We start from the raw sequence: 27,496 nt of genomic DNA, 5'->3' as shown, positions 1-27,496 counted from the left end.
GATTCTTAACCTTCTATTTTTATCTTAGTGGTGCTTGGATTTTTTTTTTAATTTGGGTGTTTATGGATAGCTCTAAATTTCCTTTGGAAGAAAGGTAGAAGAACAACTGTTATTTTTATTGCTGCTGGGAGACAGAGTTACTTCTACCCCATAAGGGTTTTAATTTCTTGAGTTCTCCAAGCAATTTTTTAAATTGTCTTCAAGGAGTGGCCTTTACCCCACTGATTGTCTTAAGTACTTTTTGCAAAGAATATGCTCTGATTGGGAAACTATAAACAATTAAGAGGTGCAATTTATTTTATTTTATTTTTTGCCAGTCCTGGGCCTTGGACTCAAGGCCTGAGCAATGCCCCTGTCTTCTTTTGGCTCAAGGCTAGCACTCTGCCACTTGAGCCACAGCGCCACTTCTGGCCATTTTCTATATATGTGGTGCTGGGGCTTCATGTATATGAGGCAAGCACTCTTGCCACTGGGGCATATTCCCAGCTGAGAGGTGCAATTTAAATAAAGCATTTTAGCTTGGTCGTTAAACAAGTGTACAAGGCACACACTATAACTATAGCCACTGAAATGAAATCTTGCAGGAGACTGTCAGTGTTAAGCAAACAGATTCAAATCACCTATGTGGTCTTGCTGGCCATGTGGGTGGATATCCATCATAGTTCAGTACAGCTGTGTGTGGCTTTGGGCAAACTCAACATATGAAAAGCAAACTAACTGAACATACAGAATGGAGAAGGGCTGTGAGACTCACATCATATGGGAATTAACAGAAGTGTTCTTTCAAATAACAAATGTCCCTAGTTTATTAGAACTCCACTTACTGAGATTTAATTTACACAATTTTCAGGAACCCTTGTTTCATGAAATATAATACATCTTAGGAGAGTTGCACAAGAGGTTTAATTATTCTTCTTTCCCCTCCCCAGGGATGTGCATGGTTTAGACAATGCCTGCAAAGTGTTAAGTGACAAGGTCCACTGTAGAATCAGGCCTTTTAAGTCTAATATTTTGTCTTCTCTCAAATATTCACGTTCCATACAGATTTGCTAATAGAAAACATTTCTGCCACCAGAAGAGCACTGGAGCTTGAAGGAGGAGCCCTGAGATGGATAAGACCCAGGCAAAGGCAGGGGCAGCTTCAGCTCCGAATGAGCAATGCCCTTTTGTATCCTGCATCTGCACAGAATCAACCTCTCTGGACTCCTGGTAATGATCTCCCGAGTCAATCAGGCTTTTTATGGAACAAGAGGGATTTTTTTTTAAAAAAGACTTAGCATTTAAAAAATTTCTTTTCTATGAGTAGCATCTATTTCAAATCTACTGTTCTCTCCAGAGTTTCTCTTAATTTCTTTTAAAACCTTGGTTTTCCATTCCCCAGCTGCCATGATTCTCAGAACTAAATGCATAAAGGTAAGAGGAGAGTCCACATAAAAATGAGTTCACTTTTACACTCTTGACTTTCTGCTCACTCCTTCTGGCCTCCAGGTGGGTGAGTTAGAGTCTACTCAGTTAAGAGAAATCACTGGCCCCAAATGTCTCTGTATTTTCTCCTTCCTCACCTGTTTTCATTTTAAAGGCATGGCTATAGGTTCTGCTTGGATAGGAAATATCAAACTATCAAAGGAAAGAAGCTAGAAAAGTCCTAGTTAAGCTAAATCTTGGTCAAAAGACATATTTGCAACTTGGAATGTCTGCTTGGAGGGCATTTTCTGCTGGAAAGGCTCTCAGGGTTCTGAAGTGGAGCTGTGACCCCATGGGAGAAGCATCCGATGTAGGAAGTGTCCATTGCCATACTTCTCACTACATTCAGAGGCTGAATCCAGCCTGTAAGTGCTCCAAGTGTGGTATCTGATGAAATCACTTGTGACAAGGTGGACAGTAAGGGCTGCCTGGGGATTGAGAGCATGGGTTGAGTCACTGGAGGGTGAGTTGTGACCTTGATACTTGTTAGTTGTGCAACCTTGGCTAAATGGCTTAAGCTGTCTTACTTTTTTTTTTTTTCTTGGTGGTACTTTTTTGTGCTCTACCACTTGAGCAAGACCACAGACCTTTGGTGTGTGTTTTGATTTTAAGAAAGAGTCTTACTTTGGCAAGGGTAGCATTTAATACACAAGTCTGCCTCCCTCTCCTTAGTAGCTGGGATTGTAGCCATGTGCCAGCCACCCCATCTGGCTTGCTGTTATCTTCTTGATCAAATGGAAATGTTAAAATATAACAAACTTCTAGTGAATTTAAAATACAGAGGTGCCAATAAAGCTGTTCACAACAATGCTGTGGTTTTTATGAATCACTGAAAGCTTTGTACAGATGCCAGATTTGTTCTAAGAGAAATATAGCTGTGTGAGGAAGGATTCTGGACTGATTTAAAAGTCATGTTAGTTGGGTCATGATAAGATACACTGCATCCTCTATACTCATATCTCCAATTTACTCCCCGAGCAAGATTAGTGACCCCAGTGGTAAATGAGGTTAGAGCTGTGTAGGTGAGGATCAGGCCTGGTAAAGGATCACCCCAGGGAGGTAGTTAGGAGATGCTTTCCAAGGACCTGTTGAATGATCATCACTCAAAAGAGGCAAGTCTTTGAACCCACCTTCAAGGGGGCTGCCCAATCTTTGAGAGGAAAAGGAGGCACTAGCACATTTCCAGTTCTATGGCTGCCCTGCTCTTTGTGCTCAAGTCTGTTCTGTTCTTCCAAATTCAAAAGTCAAAATAACTTCAGTAGTCCCCCCCCCCCACACACACTCAAGAGCCCAAAAATTCACACAAGAACCGACTACAGGGAAAATCCAGTGGATTTTGCATACCTTCAGAATCATGCAGGGGTTTGCTCGGGTGTACATTATAATGCCATTGCTCTGTAGGGTCCTCAGCCGCAGAGCCAGCTTAAAGTCCTCTTCTTTGCTGTCTTCAGAAAGCCGATACTTGATGTAACTGTTTCCAGCAAAGCTGAGAGAAGTGTGCCCTGGAAAGACCATTCCAAGAAGACATAGGTTCTCTTAACATCTAAAAATGAGCAGGGACACATGAAATCACCCAACCACTAAGCAAATGGATTAAAGACCATCGGAAGGTATTGAATTCATGAAGGAAAAGCCAGTTATGTTTAAAAAAGTGGTTTTCCATTCCATATCACATTCTTATCTTCAAACTGAAAAGAAATATATATATATATATATATATGCACACACACATACACACTGCTCACTGTGTGTGTGTATATTGACCAATTACCAAAAAACTCTTAGTTTCCTATGTAAATTTTATTACTTGTATTTTCTCACCTCCCATTATAGAAAAGTTTTTTTTTTTTAGCAAGGATTTATTTTAGTATAACTGGGTAAAAGGAGACATAAAAAAGAGAGAGACATTTCCTACTCTCCAGAAGGATGCCAGCCAGTAAGTTCAAACCCCAGTTCTGTGAAAAAAAATAAAAAAGGGAAGACACTCTTGCATAGCATATCTCCTCTAGTAGCCATTTCTGAGGCATGCTGGACTTTCAATTCCACAAAATGATGGATAACAACAAACCATTATTATTTTTTTTTTTTTGGCCAGTCCTGGGCCTTGGACTCAGGGCCTGAGCACTGTCCCTGGCTTCTTCCCGCTCAAGGCTAGCACTCTGCCACTTGAGCCACAGCGCCGCTTCTGGCCGTTTTCTGTATATGTGGTGCTGGGGAATCGAACCTAGGGCCTCGTGTATCCGAGGCAGGCACTCTTGCCACTAGGCTATATCCCCAGCCCAACAACAAACCATTTTTAAACAATGTCCATGTTCTTCAAGTGTTCTAACACAAAATAGCCAACTTATGTCATTTTCAGAAGTGTTGAAAAAGATAGCTGATATAATTTCATGTGACACCAATCACAAGTCGCTTTCTGACCATTAACTACACAGTGGCCCTTCCTAGAATGTGTGGTACACCCCATTGTTGGATTCTGACTTTACCATCTTTATCTCTTACTTTATGTTTCAGCACACAAAGTGATGGCCTCACTAGGGTAAAAGATTGAAAGTATGAAATTCCAAATGGATGACAATCCTGGACAATTTAAAATGTTTTATATAGAGAAAGGAGAGGAGAGATTGGCAGAAAGTAACACCAGATGTTACAGGACTTGTTTTTATACATTCACCTGTTGTGTGTGCATATCATGTATTAGGAGCAGAGACTGCATGGTTTTTCTCCTGAGCCTGTATCTTAGATGTCTTAGGCAAGCTTCTTGGTTCTCCCTTTGGTTTGATTTGCATTTTCAGGACTGGCACTTCTCAGTGCAAAGGCTGAATTTCTCAGACTTACTTTATCAAAGTGCCTTGCACATACAAACCTCAATTATTTTCATTCACATTATAATTACTATTACTATCATTAACTAATAAATATTGCTTGGATTCAAAAACTGGTATCAGTGTAACTGTATTTGAAACCAAAAGAGGATTCTATTGGTACTAAAACAAATGAACAGTACTATTATTAAAGCAAATGGGTAGAGTGTGCATGAATTTAAAGAAGTCTTGAATTTGAGGGAAGATCAGGGGGTAATTGGAATTAAAATAAGTATTTAATTTTTTAATATATGATGCAGTGAAAAGCACCTTTCATTTTGGAACATGAAGCTAGCTAGCTGTCCATTTCCAGTAGAGCCCTGGCTTACTTGGGTGTTTGGGGCTGGGTTGACTCCACAGGAAGTCAAAGGGATTGGCTCAGTCCTGCCTTTGTGGCTATGGGTTTATGCAGCCTTCTGAATACCAAGAGTCTCCTCTGTCCACTCAGTACTCTCTATTTTCCACAGTGAAACACAGAATACCTGTTGTGGTCTCCCTTTGTCTAAAGAGTATCATCTTTGCATTCCTTAGCACAGACTGTGACAAGTCCCCAGGAAATGGGAGAATGAATCTTAAGCTATGGTCTATCTTGAAGAAAAGTGCTGTGTTCACATGCCAGTGTCTTCTTGACAGGCAAGTGTTTCAAGAATACAAAATGAGAGCCTGGTCATCCCTTTCATTCTGTACCTGAGCATTCTCCGAGCTTCCCTGGTGGGCACTGGCAAAGGAACGGCCTCCTGCTGGCTTCATATCCTACACATTGCATGTCTCCCGGACATGGCTTCTCCACACAAGGGTCGTTGGACCCTGGGCACACACCTCCTGTGACAAAGGGGGAAACACAAACCATCAGTACATAACATGTTTCCCCGACATTTTAGGGAATATAGGAGCATTCCATGGGCTGGGCTGTACTGGTTCTGAGCTGAAGCCAAATGGCTGTCCAGTAGCAGGGGTACCTCGGTGTGATTCACCCGGAATGTGAGCTCATCACAATATCTCCATCTGCTGTAATTTCATTTCCCATAGGAAGACGTTAGGTGCAAAAAGAAAACAGAGCTCCTGGTTTTTGGCTAAAATAGGCAAATGTTGCTCTTGGACCAACTGTAGCTGAAGAAGGATTACCATGCCAGGCTCTGCTATGATTTATTAGAGTGCAGACCCTACATCTTGGGGGTACTTTTTCTGTATCACTTGAATTTAGGTTTCAACTATCATCTCTGTCCTGAAAATCTTGAGGGTAGAGTGTAGAAGACGTCATCTGCTGATTCAGAAGAAAAGGTGTGTGTGTGATAAAAAAAGACAGTCCTAAGGAAAAGTATGGCTAATTCTAAATTGTAGACGTATGCCTTGTATTGCTTTCTAATCCTGTTTGCTGTATGCTATTTTATTGATTAGCTGCAAGTATGCCTGATCAGCTAGCAAAAATAGAATTACCCTTGGCAGAGGAAGGCCTCTTTTTTAACTGTCTGATGATCACAACACAGTAAGATGAAAGGTTAATCTCTCAGAAGGGAGATCCTGGGAGGCGGATTAAGTGATGAAGGCAGAATTCAGGACCCAAGTGAGCTGGGTCAGAACTGTGATGGAGGTAGACACTGGTCCACTGAAGGAAGTGCTCTTTTCAAAGATCCTGGGTATTCTGAATATAATTAGGCTCCTTTCAGCCTGCTGAGAATTTAAATGGTAAAAGGACTCTACAAGAAAAGAGTCCAATTAAAAATAACTCACAACTGAAATAGTCATTTCTTACATGGGATGGCATGAGCCTTGGAGACTGGCTGCCCCGTCCCTGAGAACGCAGAATGCACTGGACCTGATTGCCTGTTTCCTTCCCTGGATAGGGCTTTTTGCCCATTATCACCTTCTTCTGCATCAAGGCTCTTCCCATTAGTACCCAATCATCCCATAACACCATCAATTCTTTGTCTGTGAAAAACAGAAACTAATACTAATTACATATAAACATTGTCAGAACTCTGATTCTCAAAAGGAGCAATATAAGGAGCACCAGAAAACTCAGAATTCATAAATCCTATTTTCCTATTGGTTTAAAGTCAGTTGTAAAAGGTACTCTTGGCACTGATCCAGCTTTCAAAGTCGTTAGAAGATGAAGGCATTTTTTTAAACTGAAAATTTAAAGTAGTCTTTGCAAATGGTTCTAGAAGACCCAAGTTCCCCGAAATACATTTTTTCCATTTTCTTTTCTCCAGATCTTTATTCCTGTCACATCTTCATCAATATTCATGGAACTTAAAACAGCTGTCTGACCGTCTCATAATCTACTTTAAGAGGCACTGAGAACCAGTTTTTAAAATTACTTAAGCATATCCACTCAACAAAAAACTAGCTTCTTGAAATCATGCATTCAACAACAACAAAAAAATTAATTCACTAAAGTAATTGGTCAAATCCAATGAGGAGGTAGGCTGCATACGTGACAAGAAATGGTGCAAACATGTGAACACATGGGCCACACATGAATAGCAGCCCACTTTCACAGAGCCATGCAAGTACAAAGGAAATCCAGAAAAGAGCATGTCTTTTTCTTGTGAATATGCCAGACATCTTCAGAAAGAGGAGAGATCTTTTACACAGGCCTGTAGGATGAGATGGCTTGAGTAAGAAGATCTAGTCAACCATGGTCAGCAGTGCAGAGCTTCTCACCTGACCACCCAGACTTCTGATTTTAGGTTAAAGCACATGCCGCTTACACCAGCTACTAGATCTCAGCTCCTCTTTTTATTCATGTGTCATTAATGCACATCAACCCATGTGATTAAGCCACAATTGTTAATTAGTAGATTTTGCTATATCCAACTCCCCCTCTAAAAAAGCAGATCTGTGATGTATTAAAAACATTAATATAACTAGTATAACAAGTATATTCTAAAATTAACAATATCAGTAGAAGTGTTAGATATACACTGAATACTTATGTATTATTTCAGTAGCCAATGACTTTGGTTCTTCATGTTGTTATTTTTAATAGGCTCTTTAGGAGTAAGGGGGCAGTCTTTATTCCTCCTCCTCCTCCTGCTTCTCCAAGAAATTGTATTTTGATGCTTTAAAACCCTTTGGGGCCTGCTCTGAGTCCTAGTCTGGGGCTGCTCAGCCACATTCATGGGCTTTGGCTGCTTCTGTCAAGCTGCCCCAGCTCAGGCACTCTCTCTCTAGGGCTCCAGGAAATACAAAGGCAGTTTAGGCTCCCAAAGTGGGTTACCCTCAACATTCTCTGAGCAGAAGGCAGGTTTGGTCAAGATCAAAAACTGAAGCAAGGACTTGTAAAGTTATTGAAAAATGAGTTTCACAAAAGCCAAATATTCTCAATATCCAGTATTGCAGTCTTTTCCTCTCTGTAAATGATCACATGAAATCAGATGAAATGCGTGTTGTCATAGGGGCTTTACAACATTGAAAGCGTCACATATCCCTAAGGCTTTCAGATGGGACCAGATTTGTGTTCTAAGGACAGTTTTGGGGTGAGCCTTTTTCCAGTCAAATTCAAAATTCTCCAGTATACTTTGTGTGGATGCTAATGAGTTAATTAGATCTCAGAACTCACATATTTTACCATCACTTTTCAGGGATACTTGTATGCATATTATTGCTAAGAGCCTTAAAGACCCTCTCTCGAGTGGCAGAAAGTATCTGTCAGCTCCTGAGTGCCAGTTAAGAGATAACACTGTCAAGTCCTGTTGGCTTCTTATGAACTATCACGAAGTAATCTGGGTTTAATGAGCTTGAGCTGTGTTTGATGACAGTGTGGGGAGTCGAGGCTCACAGATCTGCAGGCTCCACACTCTTTTAAGCATCCATTAATTTGGCTCCAGACTATGCACGAAAGATAGCTTCCACTTTATTAATCCAAACACCATTTACTGTATGCCAGGGCAGAACAAGACCTTTCTAGCACCTATGAAAACAAAAGCCAAGCAGACTAAACTCTGTTCCCCATTCCCAGGCCCCTAAGGGAAGGTGTTGTAGAGGACAGGAAAGAGTGCTGACTTCAGAGACAAACTGAAGACCTGGAACCTGGCCCTGGCTCATTATGGGATTTGTCCACTGTAGCCTTGAACATGTTCCTTGGCTCTTCTGAGTCTTGCCTTTTTTTAGTTCGTTTGTTTAGGAAAATAAGAATGCTGATTCTTCTTCATGAATATTAATGGATCATGAATATCAAATGGGCAAGTCTTGACTAAAACCACTTGTACCAAAAAAAAAGCTTGAATGAGATATCAAAGTTGTAACCACTAACTTGGCTTGGAAACAGGGCAAAACCTGTGTAACTGTTTCACAGTCTTGTCCTAGTCAGGTTTATAGTGTGTAAGGTGATTTTGATGATAGGCCATACTGTGGGAAGTGGAAGCATAAAATTAGGTCTGGAGCCTTTCATATGCCAGCAAGGCAGGCCACGAGTGGCTGGCACCTGCACAGCCACATCTTCTGTGGATGTGATAATTCTTTATCCACAGCCTCCGCTCCAGGAGGAACATGCCCAGATTTGGCCATTTTCTGAAACAAGGTTTTCTGTCTTCTAAATGTTTGTTTGAGGTGGAAATGTAGGTCATTTTTTTTATAACAGTGACAATAGATGATCTATTTGAGGAGTAGCTTCAGCATTTGGGGGCATGCAAAGGAAAGGATAGTCCTGTGGAGGTTTTAGAAGGGTCTCACTAATGTATTCATGACTCTCTTCATCTCCACAGCATCCCCACAGCCCCCTAGATCTTGTCTATGTCACTGGACAATACATCAGCAACTAGCAATGATTATTATGCTGTCACTTGGAGCCGACTCAACCTCTTGATTTATGTCACTGCCTCATTACATGGAAGAATCCAATAACTAACGGTACACATCCCACACCCAGAACTCATGTGTTGTCAGTACGCCATGCACTGGTTAATGCCACATAAGTCAATGAGCTGCCTTCTTAATTCATGTCCTATAAGAAGTTTTAAATATATTCACCCGAACCCTCAACTCTGAGGTGATCTATGTGCCTCTCCCATAACATTGTTGACTTGACCTGGCCAGTTCCTATCTGTGATGTCACTAAAGGCTGAGTGTAGTTTCACTTGAAACCTCTCCCCTGGGGACCACTGAAGGTTGGCACTGAGAAGCAGTGCCAGCCCGCTCCTGTCTGGCACTTCAGGATTCACATGGGCTGGGGATGAGCCCTTGTGAAGTGAAAATAAAACTTTCCAGACTGTAGATGGAACTCTCTCAGGATTCAAGGACAACATGGAGGGGGATCCAGAAACAAAGTGAAAGCCAGGTATTGGTGGTTTATGTCTGTCAATCTAACTACTCAGGAGGTTGAGATTGGAGAACCATGGTTTGGAGCCAGCAGGAAAGACTCTGATCTCCGATTAACTACCAAAAATTTGGAAGTGGAGTTGTGGTTCATGTGGTAGAATTCAAGTCTTGAATGTAAAGCTATGCCAGAGCTGAGGTCCCCAGTACATAGATGTACACAAAAACAAATGAACAAACAAAAAAAACCCAACTCCTATAGTGATGGGAAACTATTAGCATTCTTCTCAGATAATGAACAAGAATAAAACCCAGTCCAAAACCAGGCCTGGTTGCAGAATTTTCTCTACTTCAAAAAAACTCACCAAGGCCCGGTTTTAAGTCTCATACTGCATCAAAGGAGCATCATAATTAGAAGGGTATTATGATGTCCCCCTTCCCTGATCTACCACATTTCTCCCCAAACTGTTCTGATTCTTTCTTATCCAGCCCAATCAAGCCCTTTCCTCTGCTGGAGGTGACGACATGTTTCCGTAAACCGGGAGGAGGTGCATGTGGCTCTTTCCCTCATCATCTGACCAGAGCCAGGTGTAACATGGAACTTGGTTAATGATTGAGCGAATGATACCCACAATGATACCCAATGATACCCACAATGATACACACAATGATACCCAAACTTCTTTATTACTTTCTTTGCTCAAAATTTATCCCTACTAGACAAAGACCTATTGCTATAAGTGCTATTGTTTCCAATGCTCTTCTTGTACTCATAGAAGTGATGACTCCCTTTTTTATTCCTCCCCTGTGTCTTCATTAAGCTACCTATACCTCTTCATAATACATATTTGTTTATAGGTAAGGAGCAAAGGAACTTTGGTATTTGTCTAGGAAAAGGATTCAAGACATCATTACAACTATCCTCAGCTCTCTGGAGAGCAGGGCTTGGATAAGTCAGGTTCTTTGTGACTGTAAAGGATGGAGCTGTGTGATGTTATAAGAAGATAAATTTTAGTGCAGTGATGTATAAAGCACAAGATTTTATCAGCACTGTCTTGTGAGACCTTGATCTGGTGTTCCATCCTTAGTCAAATTTCTGTGCTGGAAATACAGTACATGGGATGTCAGCAGTGGGTGGGAAACTAAGTTCCCTCCAGATTTGCAGAGTTAGGAAGGCACAGTGAGAAATACTTTGAGGAAAGTGGTCAGGTGAAAGTTGGGTGCTGCTGGTCCACTCCTGTATCCTAGCTGCTTGGAAGGCTGAAGACAGGAGGACTGAGGTTTGAGGATAGGCTTGGGAAAAAGGGTCGTCAAGAGACCTTCTGATAGCTGGGGTACAGCAGAACATGTGTCTTTCCAAGACTGGAAAACTGGGATTCCAGGAGGGAAGCTGGGTGCTGTGGTGTGCACCTGTGAGCCCAGCAATGACAGGAAGCCCAGAGCAGGTGGACTGCAGCTCAGGTTCAAGCCCTTGTGGGACATGAGACCCTATCCTTAAAAATAACCTGTGAAAAATGCGGGCTACAGACATGACTTAGTGGTTTTGTGCCAGCCTAACATGCTTGAGGCCTTGGATTCAAGCCCAAGTACTTACTAGCTCTGTGACCTTGAGAAAGTCGATGAACTTTGCCAAATCTTAGTTTCCTAAATATCTGAAGAACGTTAACAATATTTACTTTATAGGATTGAGGTGAGGATTCAATTTCGTTGCATATATGTAATAGAAATGCTCAACAAATATTAGTGAGCATGTCCATCCTTGTCTTGATCTGAGACCAAATTTCACCCTGTTTCTCATCTCCATGCCTTGGCTCTTGAGTTCTCACCCCAGCACCTGCCTGATCTAGCTGTAGGCCTTCAGCCCTCGCTCAGTATCAGTTCCAGCCCCTCAGTCTCCACAGCATGGGCACACTCCAGTTAATGCATCCTGTACTGGCTGAGGGTGAGAGTGCTGACTCACTCTTCTCATCTAGTAGCATTTCACCAATATTTATGGTCCATTAATGTCACGGGCCTACTAAGTTCCATTATGAGTTTCCTATCTGAATAAAGACACAAATTAGGGCTCTGCTTGCATCATCACTCCCATAAACATTGTATTTGAATGCCAATGGTCTTATTGGGAGTCCATTCTCCTAGCCATATCTTTCCTTTCTGATATATTTCTGTTTTACAGTTTAGAAAAGTCAATGGATGTTTGTACACATGAACAATCTGTGCGGTCTTACATTGTTCTGGTGCCTTTCCTTTTGTCCCCACCCCACAGAGACTCCATAGCACCTGTCATTCTCACCATTTGTTTAAGTTGGTAGCAGACTTTTCAAAAATTGAAGTAACAATGTTCACCAAACATCTGAGATTCACCTGGTGTCATCACATGACATGGGAAGTTTGCATCTCGAGTTCTGTTCAAGCGGGATGCCATGAGGTGGGTGCTGGATGGAATGTAACGAGCTTACACAGCACTAAATTCCAAGTCTGCTCTCAGTTTGTTAACACAACTCAGCATTTTGGTTCAAGATGCTAATTATGATAATTGGACTAAAAAAGTCTTCATGAGAAGAAGAGCTGGAAGTTGAGAAGAGAATAAATGACTGCTGAGATCAGCTCTGTCTAAACATTACTACACAGCCCTGAGTGGAGACCTACCTCAATCCCCATGCTGATTATTTCACCAGGAGTTGGGAAGCCCATTTATTGGCTATGTCTGCCTCCTAGGATAAACAGATGAGCAACCACTGCTGTTATGTGAGTTTGATGAGAGAGGTAAAAAATGAGGAGATGCCTAAAAATGCTTACTGCGAACTCTGACAATTCTTTATTGTATTTATTTTAAAAAGGAAACTGGAAAATTTGAGGAAATACTATTATTACAACTAAGAGCTTGCCACCTGAACTTGAGTGATATTCTTTCTTCTTTGCCTTGCAGTGAGATTTCTGAGGTGCTGACACAAAAGAAGGAGACCACCTTGAAATTAGATGCAGATGTTAGTCACTATGAAAAAATACCTGAACAAATCAATTTCAAGAAGGAAAGATTTTGCTGGGTGCCTGTGGCTTACACCTATTTTCCTAGCCACTCAAGAGGCTGAGATCTGAGAATCATGGCTTAAAGGCAGACTGGGAAGAAAACTCCATGAGACTCCTATATTTAATTAACCACCAAAAAGCTAGAAGTAGATCTGTGTATCAAGTGCCAGCCATAAGTGAAAAAGCTAAAGTTTCAGCCCCCAGTACTGGCACAAAAAATGGAAAAAATTTATTTTGGCTTTCAAAGATTTTAAACTATGTTCAGCTACATCTATTATTCTGGGTAGGACAGAGCATCCTGGTAGAAGGGCATTGTGAAGCAGGGTTGCTTGTTTTATGGCAGCCAGGAAGCAGAGAGTCAGAGAGAAGGAGGGTCCAGGAATACAATTCACCCTGGAAGGTATGCTCCTTGTTTCTCCAGTTATGCTGTAACTCTTTCAGCTATGTGTTCATTAAGAATTAAAACCACTGATGAAGTTAGAGCTCTTATGATCCAATCGCATCTCAAAAACTATGAGCTGACCGTCAAGTTCCAACATATGAGGCTTCAGGAAACAGTTTTAGATTCAAGACAATGAAATAGGGACCAAGAAAATCAGCATAAATTCTCTATATTGAGTGAACATGCCTCTCTACCAGTGCTATGACCCTGGGTAAGAGGCCCAGCTACCAGGCTAGATATTAGCAGGTGTCACTTGCTGAAGATGCTGTTGGGCTGGATGAGATTTTGATCTCCTTTTACACCAAATTCTAGAGTTTTATGTTACTTAGGAAAGGGTCTTGAAGATGAGAAGAAGCTAAGAGCTGAGGATCACAGTTCAAAGCCAGCCTGGACAGGAAAGTCTATGAAACTCTTATCTTCAATTAGCTACCAAAAAAGGCCAGAAGTGGATCTGTGACTCAGTGGTAGAGCACTAGCCTTGATAAAAAAACAATATGAAGACCTCCTATCCATCTAGAGATGCAGCACATACTCGGTATGCAAATTCCAGAGGCTTCTTTCAAGCTCCAGAAGAAACTGTGCTTTCTGTTCTGCATCACTTACTGTGCCATTGTTATAGCAAGTAGGTGCTTACAAGCTTGCATTGCCACAGTCTACAAATAGGACAGAAAGTGCATGATTATCACTCTGAATCTTTAGTGTCTATTATATTGCCTTCTTCATAGGTTTTTTTCTTCCACTCTGACTCTGAGCTTGAGGATTAATTAGCCAGTACAGTTTCTCAGATGTCTTTCCTGTCCTGAACCCCCCTTTGAGCCCTGCTGTTAATCACTGCAGGAAGGCCCCAGCAGAGCTTTGGGACATAAATCAGCTTGCCTGCAAAGGGCGTCTAGGCAAGGTCCGGACAGCTGGCACACATAAATTCTGCATGCTGGTGACATCTGCCAGAATGGAATTTCACCTGGCATGCATGCTCCAAGTTCCTTCACAGCTAATTTACATATTCCACAAGTCCAGCCAACACTGACTTGGTGATGAAAGTGCAAACAGAAGGCACAGGACACCCACCTCAAGACAAGTGCCCTATCGTCTTCTGGGTTGCTGGAAGACTCTTCCAAAATCTCTGGGAGGGATCCATGTACACTATGCCATCCTTGTGGGGATCATGCTAAGCTCTATTTTCAAACTACAACCAAGAAATTTCTGCCAGGATGCTGCCTGTTCCCAGATCCCCACAGGGATGCTTTAAAATGTCTCTCCCTGGCCATATTCCCTGCAGACCAAGTTCATACTGGATGGAAGAACTCTGGGTTCAATTTTCTCAGAAGAGGGCAATGAATTTATAGGTCTATACATCAAGGAGGAAAAGAGGAAGAACAAGCAATTCTTCTTGCTGAGCACAACGGGCATGTGACTGTGCAGCTATGGCCTTTGACTAGCAAAGGTCAAGATTCAATGATTACAGTTACATCAACAAATACAAACCATTCCATCTCTTCCATTCTGTGCAGAGTCCATTCCTTAATTGTGTCCACACATCTGGCTCTCATTTTTCACTGGAGCAAATAGAGCTGCCCTTACTGTCTGCAACAGCTCCCTCACTCGCTCTCAGGCCTGGGTCCTCTCATCCCTTCCCCTATGAAGCCCATTGTGAAAGACAGAAGCTGGGCACTGGTGGTTCACACCTGTAATCCTAGCTACTCAGGAGGCTGAGATATGAAAATAGTGGTTCGAAGCCATCCCAGGAAGGAAAGTCCATGAGACTCTTATCTCCAATTAACCACCAGAAAACTAGAAGTGGCTCTGTGGCTCAAAGTTGTAGAGTACCAGCCTTGAGCTGAAGAGCTCAGGTACAGATCCCAGGCCCAGAATTCAAGCCCCATGACCACTACCACCAATAAAAAAGACAGAGATAACCCCATCAGTTCTTCACTTCTAACCATCCAATGGCCCCTTGTGTCTTGGGATAATTTCTACATTCTTCATCTTAGCTAACGGTCCTCCTGTGATCACAAGTATGCTCTCCAGTCTTATTTGGCATCACCCCCCACTCCTAGCAAATGGGAAGCTCTTTCAATGCCCTCTATGTAAGATTCCCCCTACCCTCTCATTCTTAAGTCATTTCCATGCTACATACAAGCTACCTCTTCTATGCACCACTCTCCTATTCTTCTCTGAAGTCCTTCCTACCTAACTTTGATCTCAAGGCACAGGGCATCTGTGCTTCCAACAATGCTTGTCACAGGGACTTGCTTGTCTGTTTATGCTGCATACAAAGCTAAAGCTCGCTAGGACTGAGGACCAGTTTTTCTTGCCTCTCCTATAACCCCAGCATGTATGGTAGTTATTGGGCACAAAGTATGTGGACACTTAGTATTTAGTTTACAAAGTGACTGAATGTTTGCACACCAGAAATGGTATACAGACTACTCCTAAAATCACAGGAGATACTCACCATTACAGGTACAACGCACATTCCTATAGAAGCGTGGGCACACAAAGCTGATGCGAGCTGTGCTGTAGGTCATGAGTGCGTGGGAATCCAGGGACAGGCCCTGCTCACAGTGCTGCTCCTGACAGTCCAGGCCTGAGCAGTTCTTCTCCAGGATAGCTGCAATTCGCATCACATTCTCCAGGTGCCGCCGGGCATTAGACAGCTTCTGGATCAGGTAGGCTGGTTTGTAGAACTCACCGCTGTGCATCTCCACTGCGAAGAGCATGTCCAGCTGGTTGGTGCCTGCTACTGGTTGGATGCTGATGATGTGCAGGCTGTCCTGCTTCTGGGTGAGGACAGCATTCCGCAGGGTGCGCCGGAAGCCGTGCATGTGCAGCCCCACGAAGTCTTCAGGGGACACGCTCTCAAAGCGGATGGTGACGGTGTTCTGCAGCATCTCATGCACCAGCTGCTCCACGTGCACAATCACGTCGATGGGGACCTGGAAGCGGCCATCGCTCACAGACACATTCAGGACATACTTGCCGCTGTCCAGCCCACCCAGGGCGATGATCTTCCCATCATGGCTGTTCACTTTGAACAAGCTCTTCTGCTCAGACTTCAGGGCAAACGTGAGCACGTCATACATGTCTTGATCCGTGGCGTGGATCTTCCCAATGACACCGCCAGGGAAGTCGTCCTCCATAGTGACAATGAAAATCTCCAGTGGGATGGCTGTGGGCTTGTGAATGCTCTCCTCAATGACCCGCACTCGAATGTAGGAATGAGCAGCCTGCTGCGGTTTGCCTGAGTCTTTGGCCTGTTAAAGCAACCAAGAGGAAGAGATGCAAGGAATTATGAAAACACCCACCTTCAGGAGAAAGAAACCAAAGAAGATACTGGTGCTTTTGAGTAGGTTGCCTCTTCATCTACCCTCTGTCACTATTCTGAAACATGTTGAGGCTGTGCACTTAAGTAAAAGGGGTAATTTATCACCTTCAGTCCCCATATGTGCACTCTGTTACGGACAACAAAATGTGTCAACATTATCAAGTCAGGGGGAGCGAACAGGGAAGGAGGTTGGGGTGCTAGAAGACACAACATGCTCACAACAGAATCGCCGGCTTTCATGTTGGACAGAAACCACAGGCAAGTCTGATAAAACAGCATTCCGACTTAGAAAAGCAATCTGTTCTCTGCTGGTTTCTTTCCACCAGATGGCACTTTCCTGAGCATTGAAGAGGCAATATTATTTCAATGGGATTATATCACAGTGAGATTGAGGATGAAAAATGGAACACCAAAGGGAAAAACAGGGAGCCTGGAAAAGCTTCTCCTTCCTCCTTTATGTAGGATCTGACGGAACCACTCTAACAATGGGCCTTTAGTGAGTACCTGTCATTTGCAACATGGAATCAGTGGGTGGTGAGGAGCTTTGCAAGGGCAGATTTCCATAGATGGGTCCACAGAGCAATTGTCTGTAGATCTAGGGCTGCAGGGACCTCCAGGCCAGGTAGCATCAGGGAAGGTGTGTCCTTACTTGGAGATGGCAATGTAAGAGCATCAGACAGGACAGAATCAGAATCTTGGCTCTGCCATTCATTCTATATCTAGCACTGAAGAAGATACTTAACTTCTCTGAACTCTAGTTTTTGACCTTCAATATGAGTGAAATAGTCATTAACCCTCCCAGAGTTCATGTGGGAATTAAAAGAGCAATGGTAATGTGCTCTACCCAAGTGTAACACATAGAAATAGTTTGTTATAGTTCAGGGGACTGTTGTTATTTTTATCAATACCATCACCACATACTTTACTTAAATGGATATATTAATCAGAGACACTGAAGTAAAACCCTTGAGAACCTCAAAGGACAATTCAGACTGTACAGACAGACTAGCCAGTGGTTGTCCACCGTAATGTTAGGGGTCACAGAGGCATGAAGCTGCTAGGAACAAAGTGACAGTGGACCTATAGTCAGAGAAAGACTGGAGGGTGATATCTGCCTAAAAATCACAGTATTCAAAATATGAAAATCTGGAGCTGGAATACAACTTGTAGCCCTTAAGTTTTCAAGCTCTAAAGAGGTACTGTTTTTCTTTAAATTTCAGGAGAGGTATCAACAAACATTTTTGGTAAAGGGCTAGATAAAACTTTAGACTTTGTGGGTTATATACTTCTTGGCAGCTACTCAGTTCTATTCTTACAGCCTAGAAACAGTCATGGAATATGTCAAAATGAGTGAGGCTGTATTCCAATACAACTTTATTTACAAAAACAAGCTGAGGGTAAGATTGGCCCTAAGTGCTGTAGTTTGCTTATCCAGACATAATCAAAGTGAAATGATTAGCCCAAGAGGGGTGAGCAAAGCCAGAGTAATCATCTAGAATACTCTTACAGTAGCAGTATGTGTATAAAGTAGCAGAGAAAAAAGCAGGACAGTGGAAAAGGGAACATAGTGACCCACACCGTAACCTTATGGAGGAGGAAGGTACAGGGACTTGGTACATTTTCATATTAGGGTATATGGGCAGAAGGCTCACTATGGGGATTCCAACATTTGAGACATGATACCTACTCTCTAACAACTGGACAAACGAGATAACTTGGGCGAAGAACTTGAACGTTTGCCTTGGCCCTTGACTCTCTACAGTGTGACTGATATAAAATAATTTGTGTATTGTTATTGGAGAGATGAAGACACTCTCTGAACCAGCAGTTACTAATTTGGATAGTTTTAGGAGTAGAATAAATTCCAGCTTTTCCAGAGAGATAGCACAGACAGTCCAATGCCATGCAAATACACAGAATTACAGTTAGCATCCCCATTGTTCTTGATGGCTCTACGTTGCCCTGTTTGGCTCCAGTGTGTGGGAAAACTCATTCAGATTTGCTGATGGGATCCAAATCTTGATGATGAGAAGTTCCTCTGTCGTTATGTTATGTGCCCTTTCATTTTCTGTTCCTTTTTACTCTCTTTGGCAGACCTGCTCTGTCCTATTTCTTGTCACAGAGTAAGGAGCTAAGTTGCTGGGAGGCCAGTGCCAGGACTGCCACCCACTCAGGTCCTCGGCCCCTCCTACTTCACTAGGTAGGATTTCACAAGCAGAGGTCATGACATAGCTTAATCCCACTAAAGCAATAACTGGTAGTTTCCCCAAAGTGGGGACATGTGGAAACTTACACTAGGTATAAATGAGTCTTTTGGGGATAATTGGCGCCTCAGGAAACTTCAGACATATACTTTTAGGTCTATGACTGTCAGGCACATCCTCCAGGAATGTTCTTCTAGATCAATGACGTTTCCCTTCTTTCCTGGTCAATTTCACACACACGGAGGCCACTTTTATTGGTGTGAAATTGAATTTGAGATTTAAAGAGGATCATCCCTTCACAGTAATGAATTATGTTGAGTTGCTCCACAAAGGAAAACCAACCAAAAGGTTAAGAAATAAGCATGAGAGACAAAGGCCCGCCAATGTGCCTAGAGGACAAACCATACCTGGACACACAGCACATACTCGGGAGACTCTGTGTGCTGGAAGACCACTGCTGACCGCAGGATTCCATGTGCGTCCAACACGAACTCCTCGTCTTCATTTCCCGACAAAATAGAGAATGAGAAGGGAGGCCCATTGTGAAAGGAGTCTCTGTCTGTCACTACCAGCTGCAAGATACTGGTGCCCACTGGCTTATTTTCCTACATAAAAGAGTATAGTCAAAAGGAAGAAAAAATTAGACCTCTCTTCACATGTAAAACCCATCATTACCAGCTGAGAATGCTTTGCTGGAAAGCCAGGGTTTCAGTGGAAGGGATTCCCTGTGATGTTGATCATGTCTGCTTGTGTCTGCTGACACCCTGATTGCCATCTAGGCTTTCTCTCCCCAGCAGGCCCAGGAAACAAACAGTCTGCAGGTGGGAGCACAAGATTTTGTGTTGAGCAGGCCTGGTGTTCCAAGGATGGTGCACAGAGTAGCTTGCCCTCCACTGGCTCTCATTGCTGTATGTTTACCTGAAGAGCTCTGGGCAAAAATGTTCTCTGCCACCTTTCTGTGGTAGAATTCTTTTCGCCTTGTTAAGGTGGGAAGGCTCTGGTTCACATTGCCACGTGTTATGCTGTAGCCCAGTGCTGTGATACAATGTACAGCACCAGACGTTTTGGGGGACCATGATAGCAACTTCTCAGTCAACATACAAAGGCATATACTAGGTTGAAGATGGGGGCTTTACAACTCACCCCCCCAAACATAGTTGTGCCATGCAATTTTCCAAGGGAGGGAATGGAGGCAAACTATGTCTCAACTTCAGAATAAGAAGGAAATCCTTCAATTTCTTAGAATTTCTGGAAGCCACGAGGCTATTCCCAAACATGATTTTGGGGCAACTCTCTGCCTTTTCCCCCAAAGGAAATGCAGAGACTTGATGTAATTCTTCCTTGGGTCAAAGGTTATCTTCCTCACTTTGGAAATGCTGAAGCAATCTTTTAGTAGCTCAAGGATTGCCTTCCTTGCTCCACTGGACCCCAGCACCATCGCAACCTGGACCCCAGTCAGCTCTTCCAGCCTCCCACTGACATTGGCTAAAGTACTGAGCAGGTGGGGTCGGATAGATGGGACAGTGACACACTGCAGCTTGGAGAGGAGGTCCACTCAGGGTTTATATGCTAAATTAGACTTACAAAAACCATGTGTGGGATAAGGGAATCCTTCTAAATTGGAAAGAAAGAGACACACTTTCAAAGGAACAGGGGAAAGGAACCTTAAAGACCTTTTATTCTCTGAAGCATCCTCTTGGTCATCAAGCTCTAGATACCTCTTTTCTCTGCAACTCATTGTGGCACCTGTCAGGCCAGCAAAGATTTAGTACTTTGCACGGACAAGCTACTCAGCACCACATAGGACAGAAGATTTATTGATTTGTTTGCTCTTTCTGTGAAGGCTATTTTCTCCACAGAAGAGAGGGAAAGAGGGAGAAGCTGCGTGGCCTCTGGGTCACTGTCTGAGCAAGAAGGGAGTAAAATTACACAGACAAGCTCTGACCGCAGCGAGGCAGCCCACCCACTGCTCACAGGCTGACATACTTCTTTCACTGTTGACTTCAGTAACTACAGTTTGTGAAGCTAATGGAAACATGCCATGAAACCCTCCAGCTGGGTGCCAGTGGCCAACACCTATAATCCTAGCTGCTCAGGAAGTTGAGTCCCGAGGATACCAGTTCAAAGATAGCCCAGGAAGAAAGTCTGTGAGATTTTAATCTCCAATTAGCCAACAAAAAAGCTGGAAGTAGAGGTGTGGCTCAAGTGGTAAAATGCCAGCCTTGAGTGAAAAAGTTAAGCATGAGCCTGAGGCCTTGAGTTCAAACCATAATGCCACACACACACACACACACACACACACACACACACACACACACACACACATGCATGTACACACACATCAAAACCAACCAAATAAAAAATAAATCTTTGAGTTTTGAGTAAACAAAGCCTGTTTTGTTTTGGGGACAGCACACAGAGGCAGTGGTGGGCCATAGTTGTGGAGATGAGCAAGCGGAGAGAAAAAGGTGGAGACCTGGATGAAGGTTTGTGAAAGCATGGAGTGATTGCCATTAGCAGCCACTAGGAGAAGGCCAGTATTCTACTGGGTTTCTCAGTGTTTCCACACAGGATTTCACTGTCAAAGGAGAGGAAAGAGGCCAATAGCTGCTTGCCTGGATGTTGCCCTCCTAGCTCAGAGGCCCTGGGGTCAGAGAGATTAGCTATAGATGGTTAGACTCAAAGTCATTAACTTAATTCCAAAGGAGTCCTTTAAATCTGGCTACTCTTATCTTTTTATTTGATTTATTTTTATTATCTTTAAGAGTTGTCATTTAACAAAGCAGTTTTCAAACCCAATGCATCTTGATCTATGTCGCTCCTTTCAACATTCTTACCCATCCCTCCTCTACCCACCCCTTCCCTCACTCTTCTTAATGTTGTAGGATATACACTGAATTATTTGTTAAGTAATTCATTTACTTTACTGTTATTATAGAGGTGACGTGCAGAAGGATTACAGTTATATGAGTCAGGCAATGAGTACATTTCCTTTTGTACAGTGCCATCTGTTTTCTTCCTCCAGGTCTCTCCCTCTTCACTCCACCTACAAGTTGCATAGCTCAGGTTCATCTGTATACAGTGAGCTCCACTGCTGCACTTTCTCACCCTTTTTCCTTCAAGTTCTGTGCCCTCACTGCCACCCTTCTGAAGATATAATATGTGAGTACACTATAGATCAGTCAGAATCATCAAAAAATTAAAATAAAAATATTTTTTAAAAGAGAGAGCTCTATTGAATTCTTGATTGTATTTTCCCTCTCTTCTCCTCTTCATTTGTCTACCTCTTTCCCTTGATCCCATCCCACCTGTTTCAAATACCCACTTCTTAGTGTTTATTTTATTGAAGTTCTCACTTGAATCTACCATTTCAGTTAATATATTTGTATACACTTGCATACAGTGTATTTAATTATAAGTTTATAAGCTAAATCTACCTTCTACATATAAGGGAAAATGTGCGTATTTTGCCTCTCTGTGGCCACTCTAATTTTACCTTCATACAAAATCCTAGCAGTTCCTGAGGGGTAACTGCGAGACTACACTGGCTAAGGTAATAACTGGTTCTCCAGAATTTATGTGGGCTCCCAACACCTGTACATCAATTTCTGTCTCTCCCACTGACAGTATTCTGACCTCGTAGTGCTGGTCTTGCTGCTTCTACAAATACTGGGAAGAAAGTTCTAGTCCAGTATTGTGCTAGTATAGTCTAGTATTGTCTAGTATACTACTCTAGTATAGTTTAGTATTGTGCTCATCAGTAAAAAAGAAATGAGAAGATTTATATTTGCAATGTAGGTTTAAAGAGCATGTGGATTTTAAATGCTTAAGAAATTGTTTATGGAAGATTAATTATAATGAGTCAGCTCTATCATGAGACCTAATCTCTTTTTGAATGATGAGATGGTTCATATCAATCTCTCATCCCTGCTAAAATAGTACAAAGTTGCTTTAAAAGTTAATTAAAGACAATATGTTATTGTAGGAAGTATATATGTATGTATATATGTATATTTGCCATAGACTCAAGTTCAAATCCTGCCTCTGCCACTTGCCAGCTGTAGGGTCTGGGGTAAACTACTTAGCTTCACAGATCCCTTGATCCTTCAGCTTCAAGTGGGAGCCAGTCTATCATTTCATTTCCCAGGTTCCCAGGGCAGTGCCATGTGAGTTTCTCAGGAGGGTGTGGGCCTAAATGAGGCTCTTGAAGTATCCAATGCTTGAAAGAACAGTCTGTGACAGCCCATTGATATTTGGACATCAACTGTGGCAGAAAGATCAGACTTTTCTCATACTAGTCCTATGATTGGATAAGTTAGTATTAAATAATAATAGTGATATGGTATAAACATGTGTGTGCTTGCACATCTGAATGTTGAAATCTGACTCCCAGTGTGATCCCATGAGGAGCCTCAGGTGGAATTTGTATTCTTCTAGAAGAGGCCCATAGAGCCTGTTGCTCTTCCTGCTATGTGAGAACATAGCTAGAAGTGATGACTAGGAAGTGAAAAACAAGCCCTCTCCAGACACAAAATGCGATGAAGCCCTGACCGTGGACATATTATAAAGTTAAACTGTCAGCAATAAACTTACGTTGCTTATAAGCTAGTCTAAGGAATTTTGTTTTAGTAGTCTAATTCACTAAGACAAAGGAAGGCATCATAATGCACACAGACACATTCCCAGCAGGCACAATTTGCTTACTTGAATAACAGCAGTATAGTTGGCAGGTGTAAACAGTGGGCTGTTGTCATTCACGTCAGAGATGTCAATGTTAACCGTTGCAGTTGAAGACATAGCAGGAATACCACTATCGACTGCCTGTACAAGCAGCGAGTATCCAGACACCTGCCAAGGCACAAAGAGGTGACTGTAAGGAAGGGCAGCACTTCCTTCTTCCTGTGCACCTTCAGAGGAGCGGTAGCCTCGGCTATGCTCTACAAACACCAACCCTCTTCCCTGTGATGCAGCCCCAGTTTCCTTCCCAGGTTCCTGACAGTCCTTCTGCTATTGGGGACTGACTTATGCAATAGAGGATGTTTAGCAATTGACCCCATTCTTACCCACAAGAAGCCATTATCACCCTCTGCCTGCTTGGGCCAACCCCAAATAATTTTAAACATTGCCAACTATACCAAAGGGAATGAAACCACTCCTCCTGGCAACCTTGGCTCTCAGCCTTTGGTCAACACAGAAGTCATTTTTATATTTCTGGGTTTATGCCTACTTTTTAATATTACAATATCTGTTTCTATTTTTAGTTGTTCTTAGATGACATGGTTTTCCAGTCAGGAAAGACTGGATTCAGAAACTTAGTTTAACTTTGGCAGAAGAATTTTCTGTACCGGTTTCTAGTCTATCTGCCTTCATGTGATCTTTCTGTATCTACTTGGGGCTACAGAATTTTAACACAGAAGGTATTATTCATCCCCTTCCTCTGAAAAGGATGGAAATTCAGGCCATCCAGAGAAGCACATAATTAATTCTCTGTTCTTTAAAATCTCCATAAATCAGGATTTGTCAATGGTCAGGCATTGGTGCCTCATGCCTATAAATCCTCAGGAGGTTGAAATCTGAGAATCGTGGTTTATATCCAACATTGGTAGAAAAATCCATGGGATTTTCTCCAATTGACCTGCAAAAAGCTGGAAGTGGAGGTATGGCTCAAGTGATAGAGCAGAAAAACCACAGAAAGTATGAAAGACAGACTTAAAGCACCAGTCCTGGCAGAGCACCAGCTTTGAGCAGAAAGAGCCATAAAGAGAGTGAGGTCCTAAGTTCAAGCCTCAATCATGAACACACAAACAATTGCCAGCAACTATTATAAGCAGAGAAGTCTTTCAAAAGCTTCCCCCAAGAATTTGATGTTATAATTTGTCCCATTGTTCATTCATTATTTTGAATGGAGAACTTTGCTATGCAAATAATCACGGTGAGTGCGGTGCTGAGCTCAGTGGAATGGGTGTCAATGGGAAGGGAACTAGCCCTGGCTAGCTTACCCGTTCCCGGTCCAATTTCTTCTTAACCTTCACAAGTCCGAGGGCAGGATCCACAGCAAATTCACTGTCTCGATCGCCACTCACAATGGAAAAGTGAATCTGTCCATTTGGTGGGCTGTCTATGTCTTCTGCTATTAACTGCATGGAAAATGAGCAAAACAGAAAAGACATGGCAGGGGAAATGGAGGGTCCCCAGGCTGACACTGCTCTGGAAGCTCTTCTTACCAGGGACTGAAGAGGTTGGAGGAAGAAGGGCAGCACCTGTCCTAGAGCCCTATTTTATTTCTTTGTAATTTTCTCTAAGAATCAGGCATTCTATAAACACAGCATGTCCACAGAAGGAAGTTCCTATGCCACCCAGCAACACACATTGGCCCACTTCACTCTGGAAGGGGTTGGAGCATAGAAGGCCCCCAGGTGCTGTAATGACTACAGGTTGCACTCATTGCACATCTGACCCTCTCCAAACCAGAGAAGGGATGGATGGATGGATGGAAGAGTTCTGCATATCTTTCTCTTATATATAATTTGTAGCAGGAGAGGACCTAAGTGCTGAGAAACCATGGCTTGTTCTAAATGGTATTACAAAAACTACTAAAGAGAGCCTCTATGAGGGGCTGGTCAGTCTTCAACTGATTTGTCCTTCCTGTGTTTCTTCAGGATGTCAAGAAGGACAGGAATTTTATTGTATCCTGAGCAACTTAATACTTTTTATTATAAACTGACAAATTATATCTTTGTGGTATACAGACATGCTGTAAATTATGAATACAATGTAGAATAATTAAATCAAGCTAATTAAAGTACCTGTCACCTCAGTCAGTACTTATATCTTGTTGTGAGAACATTTAAAATTTGTTCTCTCAGTGATTTTTAAACATACAATCCACTGTTAATAATTGTACTTACCATACTGTATAATTTATCTCAAAAATGAAGTAAGCTTTCAGCAACCTAATAATTTTTCATCTAAGCTCACAAACTAGCAGAGTATATCTTTCCAAATTCACTCCGTAGTTTAGTTTTTACTGATAAATATATACTCTGGGAAGAAAAGCAGTTTTCAGTAACTCATGCCTTGATATAGGTTGGGTTGTCAGACACTTTCTGATTTACAAACCAGAGAGAAGCTGGTGAAAGATCTTGATGACACAGGACTCTGACAGGAGTGGGAAGAAAGTCCAAGACAGTCTTCACTAACTTTATCCTCTGAGGATTATTAGTGTTGGGTATCTAGACCCCTGCCTTTGGCACCTACCAAAATGACAGCGTCCCCCACCATGGCATCTTCACTGATGACAGCACTGTAGACATCTTGGCTGAACTTGGGAGAGTTGTCATTCACATCTGTCAGGTTGATGTTGACAGTGGCTGCAGCACTGAGCGCTGGAGTGCCCCCATCTTTAGCCTCCACCACCAGGTAAAATCTTTTGCAGGATTCATAGTCCAAGACTTCAGACACAGAAATACCCCCTTTGAAAAAAAAATGGGACTCTTAGATTCGATTAGGGAAAATCTGTGGCCAGTGGCTCAATAATTGTGGTATACTTATAACATCTTCTTTAGCTTAGATAACTAGGAGTGCGTTCATTTAGTACCTCCCTGAAAGCACTCCAGCAGTCTGATTAAAGCTGTCTACTAAAGCTTAGCTCTCCACCCAACAAGACCCTGAAGCAATGGGGCATCTGCATGCTTCTGTAACAGCTTTTGATCATCTCCCAAGTAGCATGGACTCTCTAGGGAGCTGGGAGCAGAGACAAGAATCACTGTTTCTCAAGTGGATTCAGGAAGACCAAGACAGAGTTGAGGTATACAGATTTGTATGACCCTGTTCCTAGCCAGCAAGTAAATACATGAAGACTTCTCTGGGCTGAATTTATAGCTTATTCAATTTGTTATTATGGCAAGAGGACAAAGATTTCAGGTTGAGGGTAAAGGAATTATCTGAAAGTCAAACAGCCTAGTTGTCAAAATTATTATCACTATCAATACCTACAAAACAGAGATGATCATATAATAGAATGGTTTAGATTTAGGGTCACTCCTATAATACTAGCACTCAACTTTGAGGTTAGACTGAGTCGTATAGCGAGTTCCAAACTAGCGGCAACTTGTCTCAGAAACAAAAACAAGTAAGAAAATGCCCCTCTGTGCCCTAAATCAAGTAGTTGAGAGAAATCAGCTAAGCTGGATGCCACTTGGAGGAGGGGCTCTGTGGGGCTCTGTCTTTCCAGTGTCAGACCTTCCTGGGGAAGCAGCCAATCCTTGGTGTGTGGTGTGGTGTAGTTTGCAGCTGCTCACTGCCCTCCTGCCCAGTACTCCTCCAGGGCATCTACTTTTCTCTTACTTGGAAAATCATCATTCTGACAGGTAAGAAGGTCACATGCTTTCACAGATAATGGAGAAATTCTGTTACTAAGACTTCCAGTAGGCTCCTTTTTCTTGATGAGAAATAATGGAAATCTTACATATAATAAGAGTGTCCTAGCACTTAGTACTCTTAGTGCTTTACTTTGCATACCAATTTCGTTATCCAGCATCAAATTTAAATATGATTGAATCATCTCTCTGCAGTGTTCATATATAATGGCCATAACAAGACTGGGTAATGCTAACACATATTTAAATGAAAGAACTCCCCATATATTTTAATTTGAAGTGATGATCTTAATAGGCAGAGTTACTGCTAGGAGAAGTTTCTAATTCAGTATTTCTCCTGATTTTTTTTCTTTTCTTTGCATAGACACAGTAGTGTTGTCTACTTATTTATTTATCTTTAAGTAGTTGCACAAAGCAGTCTCAAATATGTCAGATTTGGAGTAATTGTACTCACAATGCATCTTGAGCAATGCCACCATTTCCATCATTTTCCATGCCATCTAACCCTAACCATTTCCTCAAGTGTCTTA

The 27,496-nt window shown here is 42.3% G+C and overlaps 1 protein-coding gene across 2 annotated transcripts in view; it reads right to left on the bottom strand.

The window, feature by feature from the left end:
- Fat3 (FAT atypical cadherin 3) overlaps positions 1-27,496 on the bottom strand; it is a 506,722-nt gene that overhangs the window by 27,701 nt on the left and 451,525 nt on the right. For both annotated transcript variants that reach the window (XM_048345620.1, XM_048345621.1), the window contains exons 14-20: positions 25,846-26,060; positions 24,588-24,725; positions 23,293-23,436; positions 18,996-19,193; positions 15,515-16,313; positions 5,016-5,150; positions 2,809-2,966 (exon numbers count right to left, since the gene is read on the bottom strand). In XM_048345620.1, the coding sequence (XP_048201577.1) occupies positions 2,809-2,966; positions 5,016-5,150; positions 15,515-16,313; positions 18,996-19,193; positions 23,293-23,436; positions 24,588-24,725; positions 25,846-26,060 (1,787 nt within the window). The remainder of the gene's footprint in view (positions 1-2,808; positions 2,967-5,015; positions 5,151-15,514; positions 16,314-18,995; positions 19,194-23,292; positions 23,437-24,587; positions 24,726-25,845; positions 26,061-27,496) is intronic.

The sequence above is a fragment of the Perognathus longimembris genome, chromosome 4 (assembly GCF_023159225.1).
Source record: "Perognathus longimembris pacificus isolate PPM17 chromosome 4, ASM2315922v1, whole genome shotgun sequence".
NCBI lineage: Eukaryota > Metazoa > Chordata > Mammalia > Rodentia > Heteromyidae > Perognathus > Perognathus longimembris.
The sequence above is the reverse complement of the archived record's forward strand: the minus strand, read 5'-3'. Positions and strand labels throughout refer to the sequence as shown.